This window comes from Poecilia reticulata, linkage group LG22 (genome assembly GCF_000633615.1).
Source record: "Poecilia reticulata strain Guanapo linkage group LG22, Guppy_female_1.0+MT, whole genome shotgun sequence".
NCBI lineage: Eukaryota > Metazoa > Chordata > Actinopteri > Cyprinodontiformes > Poeciliidae > Poecilia > Poecilia reticulata.
In genome coordinates, this window is record NC_024352.1 from 17,262,507 (window position 1) to 17,290,405 (window position 27,899).

Genomic DNA, 27,899 nt, shown 5'->3' on the forward strand with positions numbered 1-27,899 from the left:
CCCCCGTCTGGACACTCCTTACAAAATCTTCTAGATGCGCCTTTGTAGATTAAGAAAAGCGGATGAACTGGGGGAAGATGCTCAGAATCCACCCAATAATAGTTAAGAGTCCAGCAGTGGACTCTCCTGGTTAGAAAGGAAAAGTGGGATTGGGGCGGTGACGTTATCCCTGCTGGAAAAGAGGGAGGGAGGAAAGAGAGAGGGAGGGCTGGACTCCATTAATGCGAAGCCTGCTGCTGCCTGGAAAAGTGTTTGGGATACTTCACTTCTTCGGCAAGTTCTTCGGGGATTTTTCTCTCTTTTTAGCACCCAGTCAAGAATATATACATGATTTAAAGAAGGGGGGCTTGTTCTGTGCCGTGTAGTCGACTCTTTTGGTGTGTTTTCCCCCGTCTTTTTGAAGGTGAGTGTGCACATTTAAATGCTCGACCTCAAAGCTCTCCTCGTTCGCCGCTCGGAAATATGAAAACCTCTTTTCACTTTGCTTACTTTTCACTAAAACCCTACTTTCTTTATTTCCCTGTGAGATTTAAGGGGTTGTTTTGTTTTCTTCTACACTTTTAGTTGAACTTATTTCTTCAGGGACCGACTGAGTGGTTTGTATGTTGCATGCAACAGCAGCCGGGGAGTTGCTGTGCTTACATAATTAACTCCTATTTGTAAGCCAGCCTTTACCGTTAGTTTTAACAGGTGAAACGACACATTGACGTAGATAACAGCTGCCAAAGGTCTGTATTGAAGCTGCTTTCGCGGGAAGATAGCCTTTGTTGTGCCGTGTTTTTATTGACTGGACGGCTGCTTTGAAAAGCCAGGCCACTCCAATAGAGAGCCTCAGATAATGGAGTGACATGTACAGAGACGGTGGCAACTTTTTGGCGGTCACTTTGTTCAACAGGGCATGTTTTATAAACGGGCACCATAAAATTCTAGTCATTCCTTCTATAATAAATTAATGCTTTAGAGTGAGTTATTGAGCACTGAGAGATGTTGAAAACCATGGCTGTGTAGCAGAGCTGGAGAAACTGGGCTACGCTATTGAAGTTGTAGGGAGAGATGCTAAAACATGACTCCTGCCACATTATTTATGGTTTTTATCAATAATATGACATTTTCTGTATCTTTTTTTTTTTCTTCTATAGGTTACATTATTTTCCAACATCATCTGATGTAAGGATAGGATGCTAAAGATGGTTAAAAACCTTTCAAATAAATTAGTCCTTCGCTGGAAACATTTAGAAAAATTCCGCCTTACATTTGAGATTAATTAGTGACAGAAAAAATATGTATGATGTCTCAGAGAGAACAATTATTTGTACTTCTTAAAAACCTACAGTAAATGTTGAGTATTTCTTTTATTTGATAGTTGGGCTCATAATTTTACCTATATGCTTTTTCTGACTGGAAGTAATATTAACAGAAGGATTTGATTGCTCTAATGCTAATGAAGATTTTTCCAATGCTTGCCAAAAGGCATATAAACATTTTTTTGCCATAAAATGTGAATAAAACCAATACATTTCTTTGATGTTGTATTATGTTTTGAAAGTTTCCAGACCCACCAGAACTCAGTTTATTGATAGAATAAAAAAAATATTTTCAATCTAAATCTGCCTGGCGCGTGAATAATTTTGTTCCAAGCTGTAGATTTCTTAAAGTTCATTAACATGTCCAATAACTTTCTAATCTAGCTTTCTAACATGACACAGAGACCAATTTTATGCGTCAGCTTTTCAAAATGAGAAAGATGAAACATTCAAGTCCATTAAGGCAGATATGTGTTGAACTTCACAAGTCAGGAGATTGTTGCTAAAAACTGGCTACCTTGTTAAGCTTGCCTATACCTACAGTAAGAGCAATTTAAGAATGTATTTAACTGGACTGTGACAAACAAGGCTGAACAAAGACCTATTTTAGCTTGCCATCGTATAGTGAGGTAATTATGCAATTTCCAAATCTGTCAATTGCAGCAAAGCTTGGCACCTTGAGGTCAACAAGGTGCCAACTGACAAGCTGACACATTAGGTGTGGTCAGCTTGTCAGTTAGTTTGGCAGTGATGCCAGCTTGCAAACATTTTTTTCTGTCCCACTATCACAGGCATAAACATAGAGTTTGGTAAACTCTTGGAAATTCAGCAGAAACTTTGTGCTTATAGAGCAAACAGCCCGGGGGCCGGAGGGTTTGGTTGAAAACCCACTATGACATCAGGGTTGTGTTTCCTATGTGCTCCAAAAGATTTCCAGAGCAACAGAAGACATGAGGAGAACAACAAAGCAGCAGCAAAGATTGCTGGTACGGTTGTAGTTGTGTTAATCCTTGATGAAAGATCAGATGCGATAAAAAAAAATGTAACAGACTTTTGGGGGGTGGGAAGGGTCTTTGAATTATCAAATCGGGGATTAAATTTTTTTCCCCCCCAAGACCTTAAATGTGTGTTGTATGTTTTGGCTGTGTTGTTTCACCACCTATTTTTGGTTCTTCTCCAGCAGGATGGCACTGGATGGGATCCGGATGCCCGATGGCTGCTATGCCGACGGGACATGGGAGCTGAAGATGCACGTCACCGACCTCCACAGGGACGTGTCTCTGAGAGTCACTGGGGAAATCCACATCGGTGGAGTTATGCTCAAACTTGTGGAGAAGCTAGGTACATGTACATTTTGTTATGTCTGCAGAAAACTGCACAATGCACACTGATAATTACCTGGCTGATTTTGACATGACTCGTACGACTACATCTTCAAATAGCAGTTTCATTCCATTTGTAATGGAGCAGCTACGAAAAACCTATTCCTTGTTCTGCCTTGCCGTGTGAGAGAGTTATGTGCGTTTCTGAAGCTGGCTTGTGTTATCTGTTCACATTTGTTGGGCAGTAAAAGCCTCATTCGAAGTAGGCACCACTCTGAGAAACTAAATTCCATGAAGATTGCAAAAGTACAAAATGTTTCAGAAAACAAGAGTCAGCAGCTGACGTTTTGCATCACCCTGATGACTGGGAGCTTAAAAGAATCTGTTCTGTTGAGATCTGGAGAGGAAATTGTAAAAAGTCGATAGTATGTTTAGGGGTTTTTTGTGACCAAAAAAACCATTCTTTTCTTTTTGATTAAGAAAACTCAAAAACTCTATAGTTTTTCTCAGTCAGGTTTTCTATCAAATCAAAGTTCTGGGACTGTTTTGGTAAAGGTTTTAAATGACAGTAGTGCATATAGCACATCCAAGCTAGTGTCTCTGGAGCTCGGCGCAGCTGAATGTAACATACTGGTTAATGGACTGGAAATGCAGGTGAGCTTGTCTGGTACTATTCTAAACTGGTTCAGATCTTATTTGGCAGACCAGGACTGCTGTATATATAATTTGGGTCTCCCCAAGGCTCCATTTTTGGGGTACTTTTTTTTAATTCAGTATCTGTTGCCATGCATAACGCCCCTTCCCTCTCTTCAGCATGCACAATTCTGTAAGCAGCGATATGTTCTAGAGAAGTTCGGGTGCCCGTGAGCATAAGAGCCCTCTGTTCCACCCACTTGAACACTGGCTCATTTCATGCAGCCTGGAGAAAAGGTCAGCAGCGGTGGCAGCACGATTTAGGAGTGACAGCTTGTTGTGTGTTGATGGTGCTCAGATGCTCAGAATTCCTCCAGCGCTCCAAGGTTTTTATTCCCCGCCTTTGGGTCCCGTTTTTAGCTCTCCTGTTGGAGCTCCACATAATTGAGGTCTTTGTTCTCTGTGGTCGTCTGTGTTGGGATGCATCTACGCTCAGTGAAGTGCAGTGTTGGATGCGATTCCTGTCATCCCACACACGACAAAGACCCGCCCTTATCCATTATTGTTGTGTTGATGTACTTGGAGCATTTTTTTTGTTGGATAGCCTCCCTCTGGTAAACCATGTGAAGCTCTTTTGTACTTTAGCTAGTCTTGACCTTGCCACATTTAGAAATGCATGATCTATTTGACAGGCGTGATTACAATTTTACTTTAAAAGGTAATGTAGCAGAATAAGTTTATGGATCTTTGCTTAGGCCGCTCATTCATTTCAGAGTTCCTGTATTTCCATTGGCATTGATAACCATTTTGTTGCTCTATAGTCATCTGTCTGAAGTATGATTGAATTCGAGAGACTCCTCTTTACTGAGTAGCAGAACGATGTGCTGCTGTTAAATTTCTCTCCAAGTTTTGGAGAATATTTGTGCAGCTGACACTTGAGTGGAAATATTTCTGCTACTCTGAGTCATAAGGTTGTCATGAATTGTAATCATTAATCCAGCTAAAATATGTATTTAACACAAGGTTGCACATTGCTGGTTAGAGTATACAGATCATGCAGCACATTTTATTCTTAAAACAAGGAGTAGTTACGTGTATTTTTGACATTTATTAATCGTTACGAAGTTAGAAGGTTTTCTGTATGAAGACATACAGAAAGAGCTACTATAGAGCTGGCCAAATCGTAAGGCTCAGAAGTGGATATCCATAAATTTTGAATTTCTATGTAAAAGCTTGTCACACTAAAATGAAGTATAACCTGGGCTGCTGAGACTGGTATAAAGAGAATGGCAGACTAAATTTGACATTTTAGATTGAAGTTATTGTTTTTCTAGCTAGTGCATTCATGTTGATGTGCTTTTAGTGTTGACGTATTACCAAAAAGACAAGTCTGTTTTTAATATTTAGATCAGTTAATCATATATATTTTTTAGAATTTTCAGAATAAATTGTTTTCTTCCAATCTACTTTGGATGGTGGTTCTGGGTCATTTTGTTGCTCCAATCGCTAACATTTGCCTGTAACGCACCAGTTCCACGTTATGGAGAAATTGCCTGCGTTCTAAACAACCGTCCACAGCCATCGCTAAAACTACAGGCAGACTACAATTCTAAAACGGAGCAGAAAATCAATGTCATCGTTCACAACTTCTCCTGCTGTTCGCTGATTGACCTGGTCAAAAATTGACCAGAAATAAATCTGAGTCAAGGGGATTAAACTCAGACTATGCTGGAAGGGAGAATATTTTTTTCCAAGTGGAATTGCACAGGAAAGCAATAGCCCAGCTAAAATGTAACCTCATTTTAAGCCTAGCTACTTCAAAATTTTCCCATTAATGAGCTTGTACTTTATTAAAAGGCAAGTGTTTCAAGGAGTTATGTTGATGCATGTTTCTAAAAGCGCTCCAATCTAATTTAATTTGACTTTATCGCACATAATAGTCACTGGTAATGCCAGTCAACCTAAAAATGGTCAGTTTTCAGTTGTATCTGTCCTACAAACGGGAACCTTTTTAGCCTCTATTACATCTTTTAACGACTACTGGTTCCATCCAGATGCCAGCTCTGTAAGTTATGTCAGCACAGAGTATGGCATTATATATGTTTATATTTCTCTTTTACTAGAACCACCATTTCTGATTATTCAACTAATTAATGATGTTGGAGTGTAACACTTATGTCAGCTTGGCATTAGATCCTTGCATGACTTTCTGCATATCTCAGACTTATTTTCTGAGATATAGAAAATAACTTTTTATTAAGAACTTTCTTTCTTAAAAGTTTGTTCCTTTAAAAAATAAACTTTCCATTCAGGAATATTTCTGGTCATCAGCCATGTAGTTGGAGCAACCCCAGTGAGACCTGTTTAACACGAAACTCATCACGTCTTTTCCTGTTACTAGTAACCAGACTGTTCCTCTGAGGTCTCACTGGTCTTATTTATTGCACATCAGTCTCTAAACACTCGTTGGCATGTTAGCTGGGCTTCTATTATGCTATTGTACAGGCATGGGATGCTTTAGAATCCTTTGTTGAACAGTCTAACATAAAAGAACATCCTAGGTTTAATGATTAATGTCTTGTTTCACTCTGTTAAGATTTCTGGTTAATTTGTTTTTGGTGGTTGACATTTTGAGAATATGAACTTGTTTTGGGTACAGGTAAGAGCGGTATTCCCTTTCAGTGTGGTATATTTTTGGGATTATGAGATTTCATCAGTAGGCGTACACACGCATGTGTTCCCACACGTGAGTGTGGTCGTCTGGCTCGGTGGGCGTGTCTCCTCGACATGCATCCTCCTGCCATCATTCGACCCTTCTTGTGAGCTGCAGGCTCAGATGGCCTTTAATAATGGATTAAATAGACAAATGCCAGGAAGCCACTTAGGTATTGATCACAATGACGGACCCTGCTTCCACTTTCCCCCTGCAAACCTGCAGGAGAGCTGTATTTAAAAGGCAGCCGATTAACCGCCTCTCGGTCCTCGAGTCTGGTAATCCTTTCATCCGTTCGTTGCTTTCCATCATTGGAGCTTTCTTTCAATTTGTTCATGTTATCTAAACGTACAACAATCTGTTTATATGAAAGCTTTTCCATTTAGTAGGGAACATATTGTACAGATTGCTGTGAGCCGCATGAGATTGATTCTGTTTAAAGCAATTAGTTTTTTTGAGTTGGATGGTTTTTAGCTTTGATAATCTGGATAGCAGTGTGTGCTTCTCACATCCAAACTTAGACATGAGTGCTTTTGAAAAAAAAAAAAACTTGAGTCACACTTCCGTTTTTTTGAATCATCAAACAATCTTAATATCAGTGGTTTTATTTATTAAAAGATTATCCAAACCTAACTTGTTTGATGTGAATATAATTATGTCAATTCATGACTTGCATGCAATGAACACTTATTTTGGCTTCAGTTTCACTTACCAAAGAAAGAAAAGATAAAATCACTGCTGACCACAAACAGCTGAATTTATTTGTAGAAAACATCTTGATAACCTTTCACACTCGAAGTAGTTTGTAGATTTAGGAGACAAAAGTGTAACCTTTTTTGGCGGTAGCAAAGCAGTTCAGAAAAATAACATCATTCCAACAGTTAAATATGGTAGTAGTAGTGTGAAGGTTACATTGCTTCATCAAGGGGTTATGCAACAATTTAATTATCAAAGCATATCAGAAAATCCAGCCCTGAATGGCTAAAAAAAATAAAATAAAAAAAGTCAAACTGAACCAAACGTGCTCTCGACTTAAATCCAATTGAGATGCTGTGTCGTAAAACAGGCTGTGAATGCTTGAAAACCTTCCTATGTGGGTGAATTCAAATATCTTTGCAAAGGAGAGGACAAGCATTATTGCTGTGGTAAAACCAGTTACTGGTTATAAGGGACAAATATTTTCTTATAGGCCAAGACTAATTTTTTCCTCCTTCATGAATAAAATCCCCATTTAAGAACTTCAGTTTTCACTTAGGTTATCTTTTTCCCAATACTAGAATTTGTTTACCTTTTTGTCTTCGCTAATTGTAACGGATCAAAGACAGAAAAAAATCTGTAAATAGTCAAATACTTTTTTTCAAAGCACTGTCGCTAAAAAAAGAGAAAATAAAAAAAAGAGAGATGAGTGAGAAGAGAGTAGTGGGCCTGATCTTTCTTTCCTCTTGCCATCTCCCCTCAGTGTGACGTTAGCCATGCTACTACAATTCCATAAAAGTCTTCGATGAAGCAGGAAATGAGCTCCAGGGATTGGCATGTGGCTCTCTGGTGGCTGCCGTCATTGCTGGAGTCTCTGTAGCGCTCTTCATCCTCTTCCCACTTTCTTTGTAAACCCCTCCCTCTTTGCCTCTCTCCCCGTTTTCACCTTCTTTTCCAGTTGCCACTAAAATAGCTGTGTTTTTATGGAAGTATTTCAGACTTGTTTTATGACCAAGAATAACCTGACTTAAAATATAGCAAGATGCTGGTAGAAGATCAGCTGGAAACTCCAAACTAAGCTTTGTTCATTCTTTCATTGTTTCTGACCTGGGTTCATGTACGCTGACTATTCAGTGTTCCAGAAATAGAACTTGAGCAAACTAATTGGTCTGGTGTGTCTCTATAGCGCATGTGGTTGTTTCCAGTGCAAGGCATGCAGGTTTTGGCTGCCGTACCACCGGCCTGCCACATAGAACTTTTCCTACATGGAAAACATAATGTGTGTTTTGCATTTGCTGTGCCCTACATATTCGCTTTGCCAGAAATTAGCAAAATGTATTCATTCTGTACTTGTTTCAGTTTCTTCACAGGAGGTAAAGCTGCCGTACCATTTTGCCAGTATTGCCCTCAGTGTCTTTGCATTTATCCTCCATAGGGATATATTTTAAATGTAATAACGTTTAGAAAGCACATTAAGAAGACATTAAAGGGAATGTGTTTGATGTTTTGCCTTAAAATGCATCCACATGTGTACCTCCGATTAATTTAAATGTTGTGTGCCTCAGGACTTTCCCATACTTTTTACAAAGTAAACTTGGTGTGTGTGGGTGTGTGTAAACTTCTGAATTGGAAAGAAAAAGTAATAAAAATGTCTTCTTTTAGCCTCTATCAAATAAAATTATTCTGTGATTCCTAATTTACTGAAAACAGTAAAACTTTATTATGCTTTAATTGAGGGGAAAATGTCCATCTAAGCAAACAGAGTATTTATTTATTGTCTCATTTCTAGCCTCATGAATACTTCCTTTCTTATGCAATGATTGGCTTGGCTGCTTAGAGCATCCAATCAGATGAATGTATTTCATTTCTAGAAAGCATTTTGCATGTGTGTTTTTTTTTTTTTTTTTTTTTTTTAAAGAACTTTAACATTGCTGACTTTGTTTTGTAAAAGCCCTTTGTCTTCTCAGCCTCTAAAACTGCTAGATAATTTCTGCCCTTTTCCAATTTAACTGTCTGTCTCTCCCATCATTTGTTTGTAATTGAAAAGCTTCTCATAAAACTTCAACAAAAAGCTGCAGGTATGCTTGAGAGCAAGACCTTTTGGAAGCAACCTCACGGGTCAGTTTGAAGGTTGCATCGTTGAATGCAAGCTCATGCTTACCATTGTCCTCACAGACCGCCTCTCACAAAAAAACCCCTTCCAAACCTCTATCAGGTGGTTACATGTTGTTTCATTTGAGCCTGTTGCGTGCCATTTTTGTAAGATTGTCAGAGATGGTCTGGGTGTATTGAATGACACAAAATATTACGGAACCTTAAAAAGCCAAATACTTCAATTTGGGATATTTATGAAAAATATTCTCCCTCTAGATTCTTCTTCTGCTACTACATGTTGAACAGAAGTGAATCTGAAGCATCAGAGTGAAAGGCAGCCCCATACATGTTAATGCCAGAACTGGCATTAACAGGGCCTAAACTTAAACATGGCCATGGCTTCACATTAGTTCTGATTAAACAGTTAATATCTCTACTGAAAAAAAAAACATAATGTCTCTATTAAAATGGTGATGGCAGAAGAGTCAATAGGAAAGTAAATTTAGCTTTGCGTTTAGCGTGGTTATTGTTTACAGAACATTTTGCTGTATTTCTTCTTTAGTCATATTCTACCATGGATACCCTTTGTGTATATAAGTCTCACTGTTTTCCTCCTGTTTTTCTGAGCAACGCTTACACTGTGAATGGCAACTTTACCAAATATGCACTAGCTGAAATGACATGGAGCACCTTCGTTCAACAGGAGTTATGTCATTAGTTTTGATAACAGACATTAAGATTAGGGAGAATAGCCAAGGTTTAACAGATTTAATGGATCTCTTAAATCTGAAGGGGTAATGCTCAAAACTACTGTCAATGCACCAGTTACAATTTAACCAGCACATAGCTATAGTTATAGAAAGTAAATTTACAGAATAAGCTTGTTTAAATGCTTGTTTAAATGCATCTCTTTACCTAAACGGCTGTTTTATTGCAGTTTCCTTTTTGCAATGTCAGCCTAACTCTGCTACAGGTTGTGGTGACCACATGGAGATGGTTTTTCTTTGACAATAGATCCAGGTTTCATTAGGAAATGGTTACTGTTTAACACAGGATGCTCAACTTCCTCTTTTTTTTTAAATTTGCCTTCTACCTTCTGTCTAGCTTTCTTTCCCGCCTTCCTGCCCTCTTGCTATGTCAGACATTTTGTAAGGACCTTAGGGAAAGATCGGTCTGAGATATTGATAGTCATATCTTTCCTGAGGATGTAAAGACGCGTCTCATATTTTATTCCCTTTACTGCAGATGTGAACTGTGTTGAGTGGCTTTAGCATTCCTTTTTGTTCCACTAAAGCATGATACAGAGACGTATTCCTATGTATAGGAGTCTCATTGATTGTGACCGTCAAGCTGTTCTAAGTCTGTCGGTTCGAAGTGAGAAATGGTCTGCAAGCTCATGTAATCATCTTGCTGTTTAATCTTTCTGACAGGAAGTAGTTAGCCTAAGTGGTGGTCCTGCCCAGGCTAGAGCTTTCCTGTTTCAGATGCTACAGTGATTGTGCTACTCAGCATTCAGAGTAGATCTGTGGTTTCACGTAAACCATGACCCTGAAGAACTGGAAGCATATTCAGCGTTCCTATGTGAACACGGGTTGACAGAATCAAATCATTTGTTTTTAAGAGCCGTTTAATATATTCATACACAACAAGCATACAGAAAGCTTAAGCTGAAGACTGTGGGAACTTACCAAGAAACAGGTTTCCTGCACAGTTCAGAAAAGTAGGGAATTCAATTTTAAATATTTTCCAGCCATGGACAAGATTGTAAGGAAGCAAAGCATGAAGGGAAAAATGAGTATTTCTTGGCTTTTTCTGTCCCATTGTCTGAAGTTGTCTTTCTTTCCTTCCAACTGTGCTTACGTCCTTGTCATCCCATCTCCTTCCTCACATTTGTACACGTATTTCCTTCCTCATTCTCCTCCTTGTTTTTTTTCTTACTTTCATTTTTCCTTCAGATTGTCCTTTATTCATTCTGTCCTTGTGTTATGTCCTTACTTCCATCACTCTGCCCTTCCATCTTGGAGTCCTTCCTTCTCTGAGTTCTTCCACTATTCTGTGAAGATAAAGTGAAAGTCCTGAGCACATTATTTGATGTTTTATTTAACATAAAATCAGACTCGTAACGAGTTTTGTATTTATTGCAACACACCATTAGGTCATTTTGAGGAGAAGGCTGGATGGACAGACATCAGCAGTAGTTTTCCGTTTCTGTTTTACTGAGTGGATTAAAAGCTTCTATTAAGGATTATTATTGTTTATCTTTGACACTTCTTGGTTTCATTGCAGAATCATTTTACTGTTCAATGCTTAATTATTCAAGGAACAGATAATAGTGTCATTATAAACAGTCATTGCTATAGAAATGTACTATTTATGAATCGGCTTCTGAAAAATGCGTAAAAATCTAATCTTTTTTTAATTATTATTTTGCTGTGGAATCAAAGACATTCAGGAATGCTTTGCTCCTCCTGTACATTCCTGTGTTTAAGGATAATTTAGTCAGACGTGGCATCTAAACCATGAACTGCAAAATCCTTTCGTTGGTTCCTTAAGGAATCCACTGCAAATAGCTTTGTCCCGTTCACCTTCCTCTAGTACAAATAGCACAGTAGATTTAGAGCAAGGAAACCTTAAACCTGCTCATTGTTGGTATAACACCACAAACCTTTGTGTCAATAGAGTAAAATGATCTGGAGGGGTTTGTGCAGCTTCCCGGCCCTCATTTCACTCATTTCTAAACCTACCATGGAGTTTGTTTTCACAACCAAGGCACTTGGCAATAATAGAGTGGAACCAGATGTTTTGTCGAATATTTAGGTGTACTAAGGTTTACTAAATCATTTTATTTAGAAGCAGCCGTCCTGAGCTGCATGACGTTTTCCCAGGTTTCCTTTTACCTCTTAGGCCCACCTTGGGGCTTCTTTAACTGTTGCAACAGTATCCTGTTGTCCGTTGCAAAGAGGCTTCAGTGGAGCAGCTCGTCAAAATCCTGAAGAGATATTTAACTGGGTTCCTGTATGGAAGAAAGAACAGATGAATATTGTATATCTTCTCCATTGATCTTATTCCCAGAGTTTCTTTGTAATCTCATTATTTCACCAGGACCCAGAATACTTAATTGTGTAAAGCTGTGCTGGGGTGGAGGACTACTATCCCCACTGCTTTGCTCTGTTGGGATTATGACACAAATGGATACAAAGTATCTGCATCTAAGGAGGCGCCCTGTAGCCCTCCGGCTTTTTGTCTGATTCATCAAAGCCAGAAATGTAGGATTCTAATTCTTTGGACAGGCTGGCCACTCCGACATGTCTGGTTTAGGTTTCAGATACTTTAAAGGACAATCCTTCCTGGCATTTATGCCATCTCAGGCTGAGCCTGTATTTTTATCTTCCATATACTTCTGCATTTGAACAAAATCTTTTCAGCTCTAATAAATGTATTTGATCTCCTCATCTGAGCCTAACTTCTACCATTTGCCAGTCTCTGATGGAAACCGTTAGTGCTTCCATGTTGTTACAGAGAATTTGTTTTAACAAGACGTCTGCAGTAACGCAGAAGTACTTGTATATCATGTTTAAACAGCCAAAGTTGCAAAGGAAACAAAAGTCGAGAAGAGGAGTTTACATCATATTTATCCATGTGCCTTTCAGACATTAGCTCTGCTCATGTTGCGTCATTATTTTTAAGAAACCACAAATAAAATGTAAAATGTAAACCTACAGCTGCAATGTCTCAAAATCCATGCTTTGCAAAATAAAAACAAAAGTTTAACCTTTTAAAACTGGAATAAAGAACATTAGTAGATTAACGTTTTACAATAGGCAAAACGGTGATTAACAAAAAGTTTTAATACTCCATTCATTGAATTTGGGTTGTTTGTGTAATGACAAAACCTTATGTCCTGAGAAAGACATTACCTTGATTTTGGCTGGTTTGTGGTTGCGTGTGAGACACAGAGGTAGCATTAGTAGTGGTAGCAGGAATAGGCGGGGTATCAAAGCACTACAATCAATAACATATGAGAATTTTCCCTGACTCCCTTTCAAGCTCTGTGTGCATTGCATATTTAATTTATGTGAGAAATGCTTAGTTTGATAGACTCTTGGCAGAGAACTGAGCTGTTATATAAGCAGAAGCCTGGAAACAAGTTCAGATATCCTCCTTCAGTTCAACCTTATCAATAAAAACCACTTCAGCATTACAGCATTGCCGGATTTAACTACTTGCTTTAAATTTATGTAGATTTATGGGATAAATTTAAGTAGAATTTTAAGATTCTGTATGCATTAACATTAAAAAAATATTTGGAGACATTTGTTGAAAGTATTCACAGGGCTTAAGTTTTTTATTTTTATTTTTTTCAAATTTTATGTCATGGCCTTATTCCAAATTGGATCAAATTCATCTCATTCCTCAAACATATATGCACAAATACCCCATTATGACAAAATAGAAAGATGCTTGAGACTTTTGCAATTAAAAGAAAAAAACGAACAAACAAACAAACCAAGAAATAACATTTTGTAGTTTGTCGATCGACCTTTGGTAGCAATCACAGTCTGAAGCCTTTTTAAAGGCCAAGCTCGCCTGTTTTTAGGCAGTTTTACCCCTTCTTTGTTGCAGAACTTCTGAAGCTCCATGAAGTTGTATGGGAGACGTCTGTCTGGCCATTTTCAGATCTCTCCAGATATGGCTTATTGAATTCAAGCTTGGAATCTTGCCTGGCCACTTCAGGACATTTTGTTCTGCAAAAATTTTTGCAAAAATCTCAATTTGTTTTCACATTGTCATAAAAGGATATTTTTGTTTAGAATTTGGAAGAAAAAGAACATTTAGAAAAAGTGAAGTGCTGTAAATGCATTATGGATAATGTATTCAGTATCTCCAACTTAAGAACAATGCTCTCCTAATCTTTATTGTAGAGTTTTCTGTCCAGTCTGTGTTCTTGTGAATGTGCTAGGTTAATTCTAACAAACCTTGCTCTTCGTCTTTGTTGTGTTTGAAAACAAGTCATCACACTGCAGCCCCTGTGGCGTCAGACAGTAGTCGCCTTGGAAACGGCATGACTAGTCTTACCCGGTCGTAATGTTATCAACTGATGGCTGAAAGTGACACGGCCTTTCAGTGCACGAACATGTTTTTAGTGATGACTGACATATTGGTTGCACTGGCTGATGGGGGTTAAAAAGCCTCACAAAAGCTACACACACAGTCCCTTTAAATCATTTTATGAGGGTGGCTTTGGCTGCCAGCTGATGTCTACTGCGAAACACTGGGAAAAAAAATTAGCTACATCATGTCACTGAGTTCACTCTCCACAATCTCCCCTTTAAAGCTGCAAGACAACACTTCTTTTTGTGCTTAAACCTTATGTTTTTAGATTTAGTTTTGATTTCAGCCTGCAGTAGCGCTGACGGTAATAAATATTTTCTTGATTCACTTTTTAAAATCTTTTTATTTATTTATTTATTTTTTTAGTTTTTCTACAAGAAGGTTTTGCATTTATTGCATACCACAAAAAAAGCCTTTATCCACATCTGATATGTTCATCTCTTGCAGAGCATGTGGCTCTTGGAAAAAATTAAGAGCCACACATTACCTGAATTTGGTTCTACTCTTGCTTGAAAAACTGCAGACGGTGGGTTGCTCGTGTCGTAGGACCAGGGAGATGCAGGCTTTCAGCTGCAATGTTGGATGAGTTGGAAATCTTAATTTATTTCAATATGGATCTGGAGTTTTTCCACATTTTAAAATCTTATGTATTTGACTGTTTTGGGTTAGAATGTGATCAGGAATGGAAATACTGGGATGTCATGCACTGGCAAGTAAAAGGATGTAACCATTACTTTAGCGTAACTTCCACATCATTGGCAGAAGCTGCAAAAAGAATCCATGCTATGTCAACATAGCTTGGAATAACGTGGATAACCTGGTTAATATGACATAGCAGACGGCACCTTATTGGTTGTGAAACAGTTGGTAAGTTTTATTCTTCCTTAGTTAATTTGAATTATTTCCAATAAATTGAAGGTGTGGTCTAACATCAGTTTTAACCTTGAATGTCCTTGCTGCTTTACCACCTGCTTTATCATATTGCTGTTGCTCCTCCCCGTCTGTAGCTCATCCTGCTCACCCATCGTTTTCATGCCCTTTTACTCATCCCCTTCATCATCCCTTTACCCTGGCCCTCCCCCATACAGACAGGCGTTCATAAACAAAGCAGCCTCCCAATGTAAACAAAAAGATATTCAGAGCAGAAGACAAGATATGGAGGGAGTATGTAGAGGAGAGCAAATCCCAAAGAAAGCCCTTCAGACTGAGTACTTTTGTACCTGCTCAGAAACATTTCATGGTTTTTAGCTTTCCTCCTCTTGATAGATCAAGCCTTTGGGGAAGTGATTTGGCTTTTTTTTCTTTAACTTGCATCTCTGCTCATGGCAACTTATGCATAAATCAGATTAAGAAATTATGGTGCTGAATGTGAAGTACTTATTTTGCTAGAATTTATTAATTAATTAAGCCCATTAAAGCCCAGACACACTCATGCACAGCACACTTGGAGCTAATATAGTTAATGGGATAATAAAAACGGCACACACACACACACATGCACACGCACATAACATATATTCTCTGTATCATTTGTCATGTCATGTGGAGGTCATAAAACATTTCTCATTCTGATTCCCCTTCCCTCTCAGTCCATGTGCACAGATCAGGAGCGTGGGTCTACATTTAATGCACCCAATTACTTAGGCCCCCCAATCCTCTGGCTGCTGCATTACGTCAGGCTTGGCAAGCTATATTTTTAGCTGTAAGACGCCATTGGCCTTCTCTTCCTCTCTGTGTGGATTGAGTTACCCTGTTATTGCTGAAGGGGACCAATAGAAGGCTGCCCAAGCTGCCTTTGTCCAATCACAACTCATCGAACCACTGCATAATGACTCTCGTAGGGATAGGGCAGAAGGCCATGTTCACTGTGGGCTCAGCAGTGGGCGGCTATAAGGAAATGAAGAAGCAGAGTCTCTAGGGAGTGTGTTAAGAGTGTCTAAGACTAGCCAAGTCGATGTATTCAGGAATGCATGAATATAAGAGCATTTCTATAGGATGAGTGTGGTGCAAACCTTAGTGCCAAATGTTATGGTTGGCTGCTCCCAGACACCAGAAATTACAAGGTTGTCTGAGGGGAAAAACTGAGCAGTTATGAAAATACATTCAGGATTATTTTCAGGTTTTCTCTCCATAGTCCCCCTCATTAGTTCTGCCTTTAATAGCTGCACCAAACTTGAGGGCAAAGTTATGCTGATGGTAGCAATGAAGCCGTTTTCTGCACAGCTGAGGCATCAGAATGAAGCGGTGACAGCTTGACCCCATGCTGTTGGAGCAACTTGCACAAGGACTCGGAAAGCTTGGAATGTTTTTACTCGGCCTCCAAGTGTTTGCCTGTTGGAGTAAACAGCATACAAGCCAGCAGCTTTACAAACAACCAACCCCTCTCCAAGATGGTCCTCAAAGCTTTGAGATGCTGATGGGGGTCCCCCCAGTTCTCATACCCCCTCCCACCCTCCATTTTAAACATTATTGTAAATCCTTCCTCTGCTCAGTTTGCTTTTCCCTCATCACAGCAGCCATGTTTCCTTGGTCTAAACAGACATTCTGGTGTTTTCACTCAGACACCCACTAATCCCATTCATTCAACTCTCAGACAAAATCAGCAAGCGTGCCAGTAATGCATGTATTTGCCCCCATGTAAAGTAAAGGTCAGGGAAAACAACAGCCGCACTCTGAAATAACACGGCCACGTCGGGTTTCGGACGTCATGGCAACAAGCTGTTTACCTGACGGGTGCATTGGGGATTGGGCACAAAACAACATCAAACATCGTGTTTATTTGTCTGTAAACTGTTGCTCTTGTTGAAGAAGTGAAGAACTATTATGTTCTTGCCTATGCCCTATGAGTGGATTATATATGAATGGGACGTACTACATTGTTCTATTTATTTTCTTAAGGTGTACAAATAAATTTTTTTGGCACACCTGTTAGATTTGTGTAAAATTTACACAAATGTTAGGGAAAGATGTTAAAATTAAAATGAACATGATCTCTGACTGAGAGTCCAACATTTAATTTGAGAACATTGATTCACTGGGGTAAATAAATTGTATTTTCCGTAAAATCCCTAGAGTCACCATTGGTTTTCTGTAAATGCCATACAAGTTTTCTACGGGATATGGGTGTCCAGAATGAGAACGCTCATTTAAAATCTTCTGGTATTTCAAAGTTCATATTGGTGCATAAGGTTCCTTTGGAAGAGAAAGAGGCCCACAGCACCACAGATCCTCCACCACACCGAACAGCTGGCATGAGATGCTCTTCCACATATACATGTACAAAAACCCTGATCTCAGTCCCATCTGACCAACTCGTATTGCTACAGAGAAGAGACGGAGAACTACACATTTCCTTTTGCTGTAGGACAGAAAATGTTTTTTTTTTTTTCTTGCATCACTTCTAAGTAACCAGAATGTAGACGTAATAGTAATGTTTGTTGTAGAGGCTCTGTGAAACTAATATAAGTCTTTGTTGTTTATTCTTTACTCTCCCTTGCCATTCAAGCTCGCTGTGTGTGGTAACACAATGTACAGCTTAGTGGGAAGAAAATACAGACCTCTAGTGTGCTTTGGATACCCTAGGAAAACAGAAAATAATACATTTCTAATAAACTGAGGAACAATAATTGAAGAGAGGCTTGATTTTGAAGGAGTCTTTCCTTTAAAAATGATTTTGCTTTCTTTTGCATAAATCTCAAGGAAATGCAAGACATTAATAAATGTATAGCTTTTTGGTTACATTTTACTTTGAAGGGATTTTGAAAGTCCTGAGCTTACGGCTGTACTGCTTGAATAGAAACCATGCGATGTTGAAAACAGATGCTGCGCGCTCCCTTAAAATCCCTGCGGCTTTTACCTCCACCTTGAAGTCAGACACGTAGACCATGAGACCACAGGCCTGTCGTTATTGTGCTGAGCTCCTCCTGAGCAAAAGCCTAGGAGCTGTGTGGGGTTTTGGGTGCCTTGTGTTTGTTTTAAAAGGGATCACAGTGTGACTTGGGAATAAAGGAGGTATGAACCCGATATTCCCACAGTGTCACTCAAACAGCCACATCTTTCACACGCTCCTCTCACCCTTTACACTCTGACTTTGCTGCCCCTTTTATAAGCTTTTTCAGTAACCCTTTTACAGTGTCCTTCCCAATTATGACCCGTTTCCTTGAAGGAGCATATTTGATGATCTTAAGTAGCTACAGATGCAAATTGGCTTTTCTTTTTTTCCTTTTTTAGTCTCAAAGTAAACAATATGGATTTATTTGTTAGTCAACTCTTTTTACTGTAAACGTTCTAAGCGTTTTCATCTCCGTTTCCTCCATATTTTAGATGTGAAGAAGGACTGGTCAGACCATGCCCTGTGGTGGGAAAAGAAGAAGACATGGCTGTTGAAAACCCACTGGACGTTGGACAAGTACGGCATCCAGGCTGACGCCAGGCTGCTCTTCACGCCGCAGCACAAACTGCTGCGCCTGCAGCTTCCCAACATGAAGCACATGAAGGTCAAGGTGAACTTCTCAGACCGGGTCTTCAAGGCTGTGTCGGACATCTGCAAGACTTTCAGTGAGTGAAACCGTCTGCTCTGTTTTTTTTTTTTTTTTTTTACGACATCGGATTGTTTGGCGTGTTTAAGGATATGCTGAAGGCACACACCCTCCTGAACTGAAAACTTCCTCTGGTGATGGTATTTTTGGAAATATTCTACGTTGAGCTTTGATAATCACACCCTTCCTGTTGCTCTGTTTTTATGTAGTAATTTCTTGTGTTTATCAAACACTCTCTCCTCTTTGCACGCCCCTCTGTATGACGTTATGTCCTTGAACTCAGGTTTGTAGCTACCTCAGATTAATGTTTAGTATACAAAGATTATCAATCTGTGTTAGGCTTACAGAAAACACTGGAAGAAAACATGACTGCTCATGTTAATGCTCCCTCTGTGGATTTCTCATACCCCTGGCTCCACTATGTTCCACTATGACAGGTCAGAGGTCACATTCTGGATCCCATCGAGCCCTTACCTAAAAAAAACTCAGTGTTTTCCAGAAGGCCTCTTTACACCAATGTCATCCATGTTTCGCTGCCTTGGAGAACATGTATTGCTTTGCAAACATATTCATAAACATTTTGACACTTTTTCACTTTACAAGCAAAAATTTGGCTGATTATAATTGGGATTTTATCCGATAGTACACAATGCACACATAATATTGGATCGACTGCAAACATTGTCACTATCTACTACTTCAAAACACAGTTACTTACTCTTGCAGGTCAAGCAAGGAGAGCATTAATCAAACTGCTAAAACATGGTTACTTTGGAATAGCTACAGAGATGCATAGATAAGGTGGAAGAATCGGTTGACAGGATAACTTTTGTGCCCTAAGCTCCAAAGACATTTGCTGTTGTGCCATCAAAAAATGTAAAACAATCTAAAGAATACGTATGAAGGATTCATGGATATGATCAAAACACACATCTTTGTCCCAGTACTGTTTTGAGCCAGATATCAGAGACTCGAGCAGCAGCTTTTCTCCTTTTTGAATGTTTTCAACAGCAGCAAATGTTCTTGTTTTTAATTTAAACTACATAGTTGTTTTTATTGGGCTTAAATCGAACAGCTGTTTTTGAAGCCTGCTGATGGGTACAGAATAAAAGCTTTTCTTTGAGTCAGGCATTAAAAAATGTTTTAGCTTCACAGAGATTGAAGGCAGATAGCTTTTGGCTGACTTTGTATGTGTCAGGATATTGTTTGCTGACTCTAAATGCTCCCTTTAACATCACTTTTCTTTATTGGTCATTAGTAAGAGACAATTTTGCGCTGTAGTTTTATGACAGCTGACTTGGCTTAATTTACAGCAACATTCATGTCTGGGTATGTTGTTTTTTTGAGGGAACTCTTAGCTTAACAGTTTCCTGAACATTTCTGCTGAGCTGCGAAGGATAGAGAATCAGAAGGAACAGGAAGAGACGAGGTCTGTCCAGCCTGGCTTCACTCCAGACAGCAGAAAAGGAGGGATTCCTCATGTATTGAAGACATGACCACATTTGTTTTCTGATAACAACAGGTTATCAGTTGTTGCACTTCTAACACTGATACGTTTATTTGATTTTGCTGTTTTATGTGGTCAGCTGGTTGCACAGAAGCTCAGCCCTTTAGTGTTGTTGACAGTCGATTTTTTCATCATACCAAAAAGGTTGGTATCCAAGCTTTTCGTCGTTGTCATACAATCGTTTTTATAATTAATATCTAATACTGCACAGGAGCAACATGCAGAAAATTAACTAAACACTCCAAGTTAAGTGGAAATCAAAATATGACTGTTGTAGGAGGTTGTCTTATGACTTAGACAAAGTCCATCTGGGTTGACACATTGAGGGAAAAATGTAGCTAAAGGTTGATGTACTGTAATACACTGCAATGAAAATAACTTCGCACCACTCCTATTTTTGACCACTATTGCTATTTGGCTGCTCTCACATCCTGTTCTGTGTTGCTAAGTTGATAGTGAATGGATGACTTTAGGGAATTTTCTGCTTATAAGATGATGTGTGCTTTTTGTTTTAGTCAACAGTAATGAGAATTCTCATGAACCCTGGTTAAAGTGCTAGAGAGCCCATAATAATGTTCTGATAAAAACATTTCCAGTTTGTGTTGGTGTGCATCATGTTTGCCTTCCTCCACCATGAGGATTTATTTACTTTCCAACATCTAACCAACACTTTGCTATGGGTTTTGTGATGTTAAAAAAAGCCTCCTTTCTGCAGGGTAACAGGAGTCAGGTTTCTCCACTTAATTATGACATTTAGTCATTCATTACAGCAGTAAGCAGAGACACAAAAGCAGGATTTTATATGTACTAACTCATTTTACAGTTCATAGATCAGCTCTTCTCAGAGGCCGTAGTTGCCAACCAGAAAAAAGATGCTCTTTATCTGGGTGGAGGATGATTTTGCCTAAAGCAGAGTCATTTCCAGTATCCTGGTGTTCACAAGTAATCGTAGGATGGAGCTTGAATTTGATTGAAAGAGCTGAAAGGAAAGGTTATGTTCCCAGTTAACCAATCTGTTTATGTAACAATCCTCACTTTTGGCCATTAAATATTTATCATGACCAATAGATTTAGAACGTATGAAATGAGCTTCCTCCTGCAGATTAGGCACTGCTTAGTGAAGCTGAACGGAGACAGCTGAATCAGTATGAGTATCTCATCAGGATACCTTCTGGATGCCTCCTTGTGGAGGTTATCCAATAGGGGGACTCCGGGGCAGACTCATAACCAGCTGTGGGGAGTGTACAGTATTTCTCTTCTGGAAACCACTAGAATGAGTTGGTCTCTCTGGTGGGAAGGAAGAATGCGTTTCCCTCCTGGACCAATAACCTCTGACCTGGTGTCTGGGTAAGGGATGTACAACGAACAGATGAATTAATAAATCTCTGGATTCAGATGAGTGTGGAAACAAAGGCTTAAGGCAGCACTTTTGTATCGGGACTATGACTTTGATGGTCTTTTTCAGTAAAGTTTCTGATAAGTTATTTTGATATGTTTGGGCTGTTGCTTTGTTGTTTAGCTCCAGCAGATTTATGGCCCATCAAGCTGCGGGCTACTTATCTTGGCCTAAATGTACTGGCCAGTGTTGTTTATAATATAAAACAACTGTGGTTTGACTTAACTCTGACTCCTAAATCAAAAGTGTCTTCTTATTTGCTACACTTTAGGGCTTGTCTGATAGATAAAGCAAGCTGTTTTTATGAATGAGCTCTTGTCATACTGTAAAGCCTTAATTTTTGTCTTCATGGATGTCCATGTAGGGTTTGCACCTTTTTATTCTATAAATTCTGGTGTTGTAAAATTAGACTGTGACAAAGTTTCTGTTTTTTTGTGGTGGGTATTACTCACTGAACTGAATCACCTGTTCCAAGGAGAAGATCTTTCACATCCAGCTGGCTCCCTGTCAGCCCAGCTCCTCTGACCTCAGGCCTGGTTGCTGTCAGAAGTCTGTAGGATCAGAGATAGGGGACTTGTTGTTCCTGGGCAATTTCTGCTGACACAAAAGTGACAAACATTTGTCAAAAAAAAATCTCATTAGTCACATCTCCTCCATACAAGATCATCCCAGGATATGTGGCGAGTGTAGAAGAACTGATTTCCCTTAGATGAAGTCTTAAACCAACACAATGGCATACAGTTAGACCACTGACTATGTCAGTAAAAATCGAGTGTTTTCCAATGTCTAAAAATATTTACTTGATTCTTCCATGCTCCTTTAGCTATATCACCGCTTTATTTCTATGCGGTTTCACAAAAGAAAATTATATTGTGACTTTCACTCTATTATGCTGTTTCCTGGTAATTCTACCTTTTATAGAAGTGGGATGTAGAATAAAGCAATGCAGATGTCTCGTCTGAGATGTTTGAGCATCTATGTGCTCATATTTAAAGAATTTTAGATGAATATTTTGCATGGTCTTTAAAGGAAATTCTGTCATTAGAATAATAACAAAAACACAATGCAGTGGACCCAATGCATTGTGGAGTTTGGGGCCCACAATCACTTGCAAATGTCTGAATATTTGAGACCTCTCTAAAGAAACGAATCTGTGATTACTGAACTGTGAATTGGTGGGGGTCCAATGCAATGACAAAAAAAAAAACAATAATATAATTTTGTAACATAAATTACCTCGTGAGTCATTTGCGTGTTGGAACCGAATACAAGCTTTGCACTGTTTGCCTGGAAATGGTGGGTGCTTCTCTCTGTTGGAGCAGATGACAAACTGTTAAAGTTGAGGTATGTCAGAGAAGGGAGATTTATTCCTGAGATTTATGAGGAATCACTGAAGTGCTGCATCTCTTTAAAATAAGATGCTTAAAAGGTCATAATGTAAGAGACAACATGATGTAATACCATTCACAGTGGAGAAACTGGTAAATCCTGAGACCTAATCACTGTTCAGAAGTATGAAAGGGCAGAACTGCTGCTAGTGGAGGGAAAAATTTATGATACTTAATGGTGATCTGAGGGGGCACAGAACGTGTTGGTACAACATTTCCAAATCAAGTCACTTCCATAACAGGAAGAGATGGAAAGCTTCTCGCTCTCCTTTGTAGCAGCCAGAATAAACTGACGTGCCTCCCTAGAAAATACCATTTCCTTTTTAAACAGATTCTTACAGCTTTTACGTCTTTCCTGTTATTTAAACACCTAACTGAAACTGAAAATAACCAACTATTCCCTCAGTAACACCTTCCACACTAAAGAGCGTGTTAGCGCAAGCTTATTTCTGCTATGTCCACTAATTGTTAAAACAACCTTCATGTTTGTTACCAACCAGCAGGACATACACGTTTCATTTTGTCCTGTAATCTGGATGTATAATTCAAGAGATTTGACCAAGTTTTAGATTTATAAAAAAAATAAACATTAAGATCTGAGCTGAACAACACAGACAAGGGTTACAATATAACCCATGATACAACAAATTAAAGACATATCTTCAGTTTCATCAGATACACAATATTACAAAATGTCTCTTGTGTGAATCAGAAAATTTTTCATTATGTGTGTACGAGCTAAACTCTTAAAACGACAGTGTAGTAAAATGCCACATGCTTCTGCTATGCCTCAGCTAGACGCATGTCCTGTCCAAGTATTCACAGTCTGAAACACGTCACACAGTGCATGTGTTTGTGTGTCAACCAGCCCCTTCACATAGTTCAGTCAGGTTAAAGCTCAGCAGCACGCTAGGAGCTCACATGGCTGTATAAGGGCAGAGGGACTGCTCCAGTGCTGCAACAGTACGAGAATGAGGGAGGAGGGAGACGGGGAGAGAGGACCAACTCCCATCTGGTAGTTCTTAAAACTCCTGGAATGCTTTTGCTTTAGTTACACAAGCCAAACAAGCTTCTCACCAAGTCAAGATGTTCCCCTCGAGCCTCCTGGCCGCGCTCTCCTCAACACCTCCAGCGACCTCCTCAATCAGTCTGCCACAGTTGTTAAAGCCTTCATCTGTGGAGGGTTTTTTTCTTTATGTCTGTGGAAATGAGATGACGATCAGCTGTGTACGAAGACGAATTAAAAATAATTAGAAATGTCTTTCTAATATTGACGTACTCTTTGATTTATAAGGAATCTGCGAGGAAAGCCAAATCCAGCTGAGTCCAGATGTGCTCCCTCTGAGTTTGGCCCATCTGTTTTAATGCTGACACTTTCTGGCTCCTTCACCTCCTTCGTCAGAATCGTCCTATCAAAGCTGCTGCTGAATGTTGGCTTTCTGCTTCAAGGGATGGAGAGAAAATAAGAGAAGCCCGGACCGCTGCTTGAGTCCGTCTACTCTGCATGGTGTCAGCTTCTTGCACTCTCTTTTTCATTATTCAAATTAATAGGAAGCTTCTTGGGTAAAAGATGTAATTCCTTCAAATTTACCATCAGCACCAACTGAATTCATCTTTGATGTGTTTCTGCTAAGGAGGAGTAAGGCTGTGGCTCCCATAGCTCAATTGGTGATTACAGTAAAGCGAGATTTTTGGGGGCCATGAGAAAAAGGATTTTCAATTTTCCACACCATGTGTGTACAGCTGTTTGCAGTTCTACCCATCTACCCCCTCCTGCTCCTCCTTCTTTCTGTCTTTCACACTTTATGTTGACTCGGCATCCCTGTTTTCCGGTCTTTTGTGGCTTCATGGTATTGTTTCTGGTCCCTAGGAGAAGCCAGGTGGTTTATTTAAGGCCTATAGTTGAGAAAGCACTAATTACTGTTTGTTCATGTTGACAGGGGCCATTTACTGGTATCAAGGTATACAACGGTTTCAGAGGGTCCCATCAAAATTCCTAAACACTTGTTGTGAGCTTAAGCGTCTTATTATTAACATAAACGTTAGGCGTGAAGGGCTAACCAAATATATTATTAGCATGTAGAGTGTGAATACATGTCACTAATCACAAAAAAGAGCCTTTTTGTCTTAAAGATTTAAAAGTAGTTGGTGAACAATCCTGCAGACTGCATTCCAAAATATTGGAAAGCAAGATCTCGGACGCCTCTCGGTGTACATGGCGTCTAGACCATGTAAAAGCATCAGGTTAGCTGATATGCTATATGTGCAGTAGTATGTGCATAACGGTGGAGCAGTTGAAGCTTATTAGAGCAAAACTGCATAGGGACTTTTTTGTTATTTAAAATGAATTCACAAATGAAGTGGAGGCAATATTTCAAATATTAATGGTGAGAAATAGAAGACAAAGTCTAAAAGCAGTGACTTGGAGTACCTAATATGCAAGGTTATAAAAGAATGGATTAATGTTTCGAGATTTTCCTCAGACAAAATAGGCTCTTTAATAACTGCATCAAATGCAACCAGCAGTTATCTGTAAAAAGAAAAAAAAAGTTCCAGCTTTGCACAAGTAGATTGTCTGACTAAACAGCAGATAACATTTGTAACATCAGTGTTACATTATAACAACACTATCGGAAAATGGTTGAGTGTACTTTGCAATGTTTAATTGAAAATACATCCAACTTTTCTTTTTTTTTTTTTTTCTCCATTCATCAAAACTAAGTTAACGCTGAGTATTCCTTAGTATGGTTTATCTTTACTGCAGTACATATAATTATTTCATTCCTGTTTTGGAAACAGACCTGGTATTTTCACCCAGCATTATCTGATCAAAATAATGTGTCAAATCTCACAACAGCCTGTAACAAGTTGATGTTTCCTTGCAGTATCAAAATCTGTCCCCCTTTTGTCAAGTTTTGTTTGGCTTCTTTATTTTTATACGACATCGAAAAACCTTTGCTTCCCATTTCTGTGTCTTCCACCTTAGATATCCGCCACCCAGAGGAGTTGTCTCTACTGCGCAAACCTCGTGACCCCAAGAAGAAAAAGAAAAAGTTGGAGGAGGCAGAAGAGGACAGTCTGGAGCTGGAAGGTCCCTTGTTGACTCCTGGATCTGGTGAGGCACAGACAGCTTTTGTATTTCTGTCTACATTAAAATAATCTTTGTTACACTGACACTGTCCTGAAGCAGCAGGTTGAACAGCAGGTTCTGCTGGCTCGCATGGAGCATCTTCCTTTCTTTTTGTTTGTGCTTGACTACACCTGTGGTTGAGAAACCACTGAGATAACTCCACACTGCTGTTTCTTGTGACCAAATGTGAATGTGCGAATTGGAGGCCTGCAAGGGATTGACAGCCATGGCTCCCAATTCTTCAGCAGGGAGGACAAGAATGGTTGAGATTCCACACATAGCTGGTCACGCTGCCATTTTAAGCCCAAACCAGGGAAGAGGAGTGCAGTTATTATAACCCTCCTCCTCCTTCTCTTTGTACTGTGTGATGGAGAGTTGCAACCACATGAGCAAGGAGGAGCAGAACAAAACAGGCTGGGTCACTGTCACTGATTTATGGGACAGAGTAAATGAGTCTACTTAACTGTTGCTCCATTTCCACTGCTGTTCTTTTTATTCTTTCTGTAGAAAAGCTTTTTTAAAATGCTTATGTCAAATTAGAATTAATCCCAGAAAACGCAAAAAGGAACCACCTCATAATAGCAGAGATGATCACACCCAAAGTCGCATCATTACATAACATGGGTGTGTGACATTCAAGATGTACTTATTTCCCAGTGGGTGCGTGTGGTCACACTACGAGGCGGAGCCGAGCTTCAACAAACACGTGCAAAATCTGCTTGTTGTCATTGGTTTCCTTGTCTGCTCTGTGTGCTTCCTGCGGGGCCTCCCTTTCAAATCACAAGCTGCAGTCTAAGGCTTTATTTCGTGGTCAGATCGTAGGATGTTCTGTCCCTTGAGGGGAGGAGGTGGCCGCGTAGTCCAGGTCTCCTGATCAAAATCACAAGGCTTTGCAGAGAGGCAGCGATGCAATCTGAGTGTGCTCTTTTCCCCTTTCCACCCCTCTATCAGTGGGACTCGTCACATGCGGTGCTGCTGTTAATCAGTCAGTCAATAAACTGAAAAGGATTAACAGCGATTTGTGAATGATTTATGCTTCTTCCTTTTTTAAAGCAAAAAATATATGGAAATAAGAAATTACACCATTCATTTAATTTGTTTCTTATTCCATTTTACAACAGATTATCAAAATTAAATGTGCATAGGTATTCCAGTCGTAGAAGTAAATTATAAAATAATAAAATTGAGAGACAATCTTAACATTATAAGAAAAGAAATCGCTGATTATATAAACGGAGCTAAAAGTTTAGACAATTGTCTTGTTGTTTGTCGTGCTTATGACACAAACTGAGACTTGTTCCCACAGTTTTCTCCTAAATTGGCAAAAACTCTAACTAGGGCTGTACACCAGACATGCACCAGAATTTTATTTCTCAAACTCTGATTTCTGTTTGAGAAATCAGCGAGAATTTTCAAGCACACTCTAATACGTCTGCCGGAGGATGACAGTTTGAACATTTTGATGTCTCAGCAGTTTTGTAAAGAGGAGAACTTGATCCTAAGTTGACCACATTGGATAATATGAAGGTTCTTTCAAGCTGCAGTGGAGTAGAAGACAGCCAGGCTTCAGCATACGTTTATTAAGCCTGCTAGAGTAAGGGAGAGTGAGACTTCAGCAGATAACAGCAAGGCTGTGCATATTACAGCAAGGTTTCTCCTTATTTTATCTTGTGCTATTAATCTCTGTCTATAATAAATACTGCCTATATATCTAAATCTTGGATTTGAAAATTTTGGCAGACTTTGGAAAACTTTACTCGAAGCAGATATCAGAATTGGACCATAAATCAGAAAATTGTTCCTTAACTGTACACTCAGGATACGTGGTCATTTTGACCACTACCTTGTCTGCATTTGCAGTCACTGTTGCTGTGTTGAATGATTATGCATACATGGAGGGAACCATGTTAGTTGTGCCCAACCCATCTCCTTCTAAAAATGGGACAAACTGACTCATTCGCCCTGGCACTGTCTCCGGAAATGCCACATAGTCTCACTTTAATATTCTTCATCTTTTGTCTTTTCTCCCATTTTTTTTCTGTTTCCTCTTTCCTTAAACAGTTTGA

At 39.3% G+C, this 27,899-nt stretch overlaps 1 protein-coding gene across 5 annotated transcripts in view; it reads left to right on the forward strand.

The window, feature by feature from the left end:
• The first annotated feature begins 195 nt into the window (after window positions 1–195).
• Window positions 196–27,899, forward strand: part of fermt2 (FERM domain containing kindlin 2) — a 40,075-nt gene continuing 12,371 nt past the window's right edge. For 3 of the 5 annotated variants that reach the window (XM_008399782.2, XM_008399783.2, XM_008399784.1), the window contains exons 1-4: window positions 196–403; window positions 2,485–2,645; window positions 18,198–18,431; window positions 25,690–25,818. In XM_008399782.2, coding sequence (XP_008398004.1) covers window positions 2,489–2,645; window positions 18,198–18,431; window positions 25,690–25,818 — 520 coding nt within the window. In that variant the 5' untranslated portion in view covers window positions 196–403; window positions 2,485–2,488. The remainder of the gene's footprint in view (window positions 404–2,484; window positions 2,646–18,197; window positions 18,432–25,689; window positions 25,819–27,899) is intronic. The other 2 variants (XM_017302510.1, XM_008399785.2) reach the window with 2 other exon arrangements.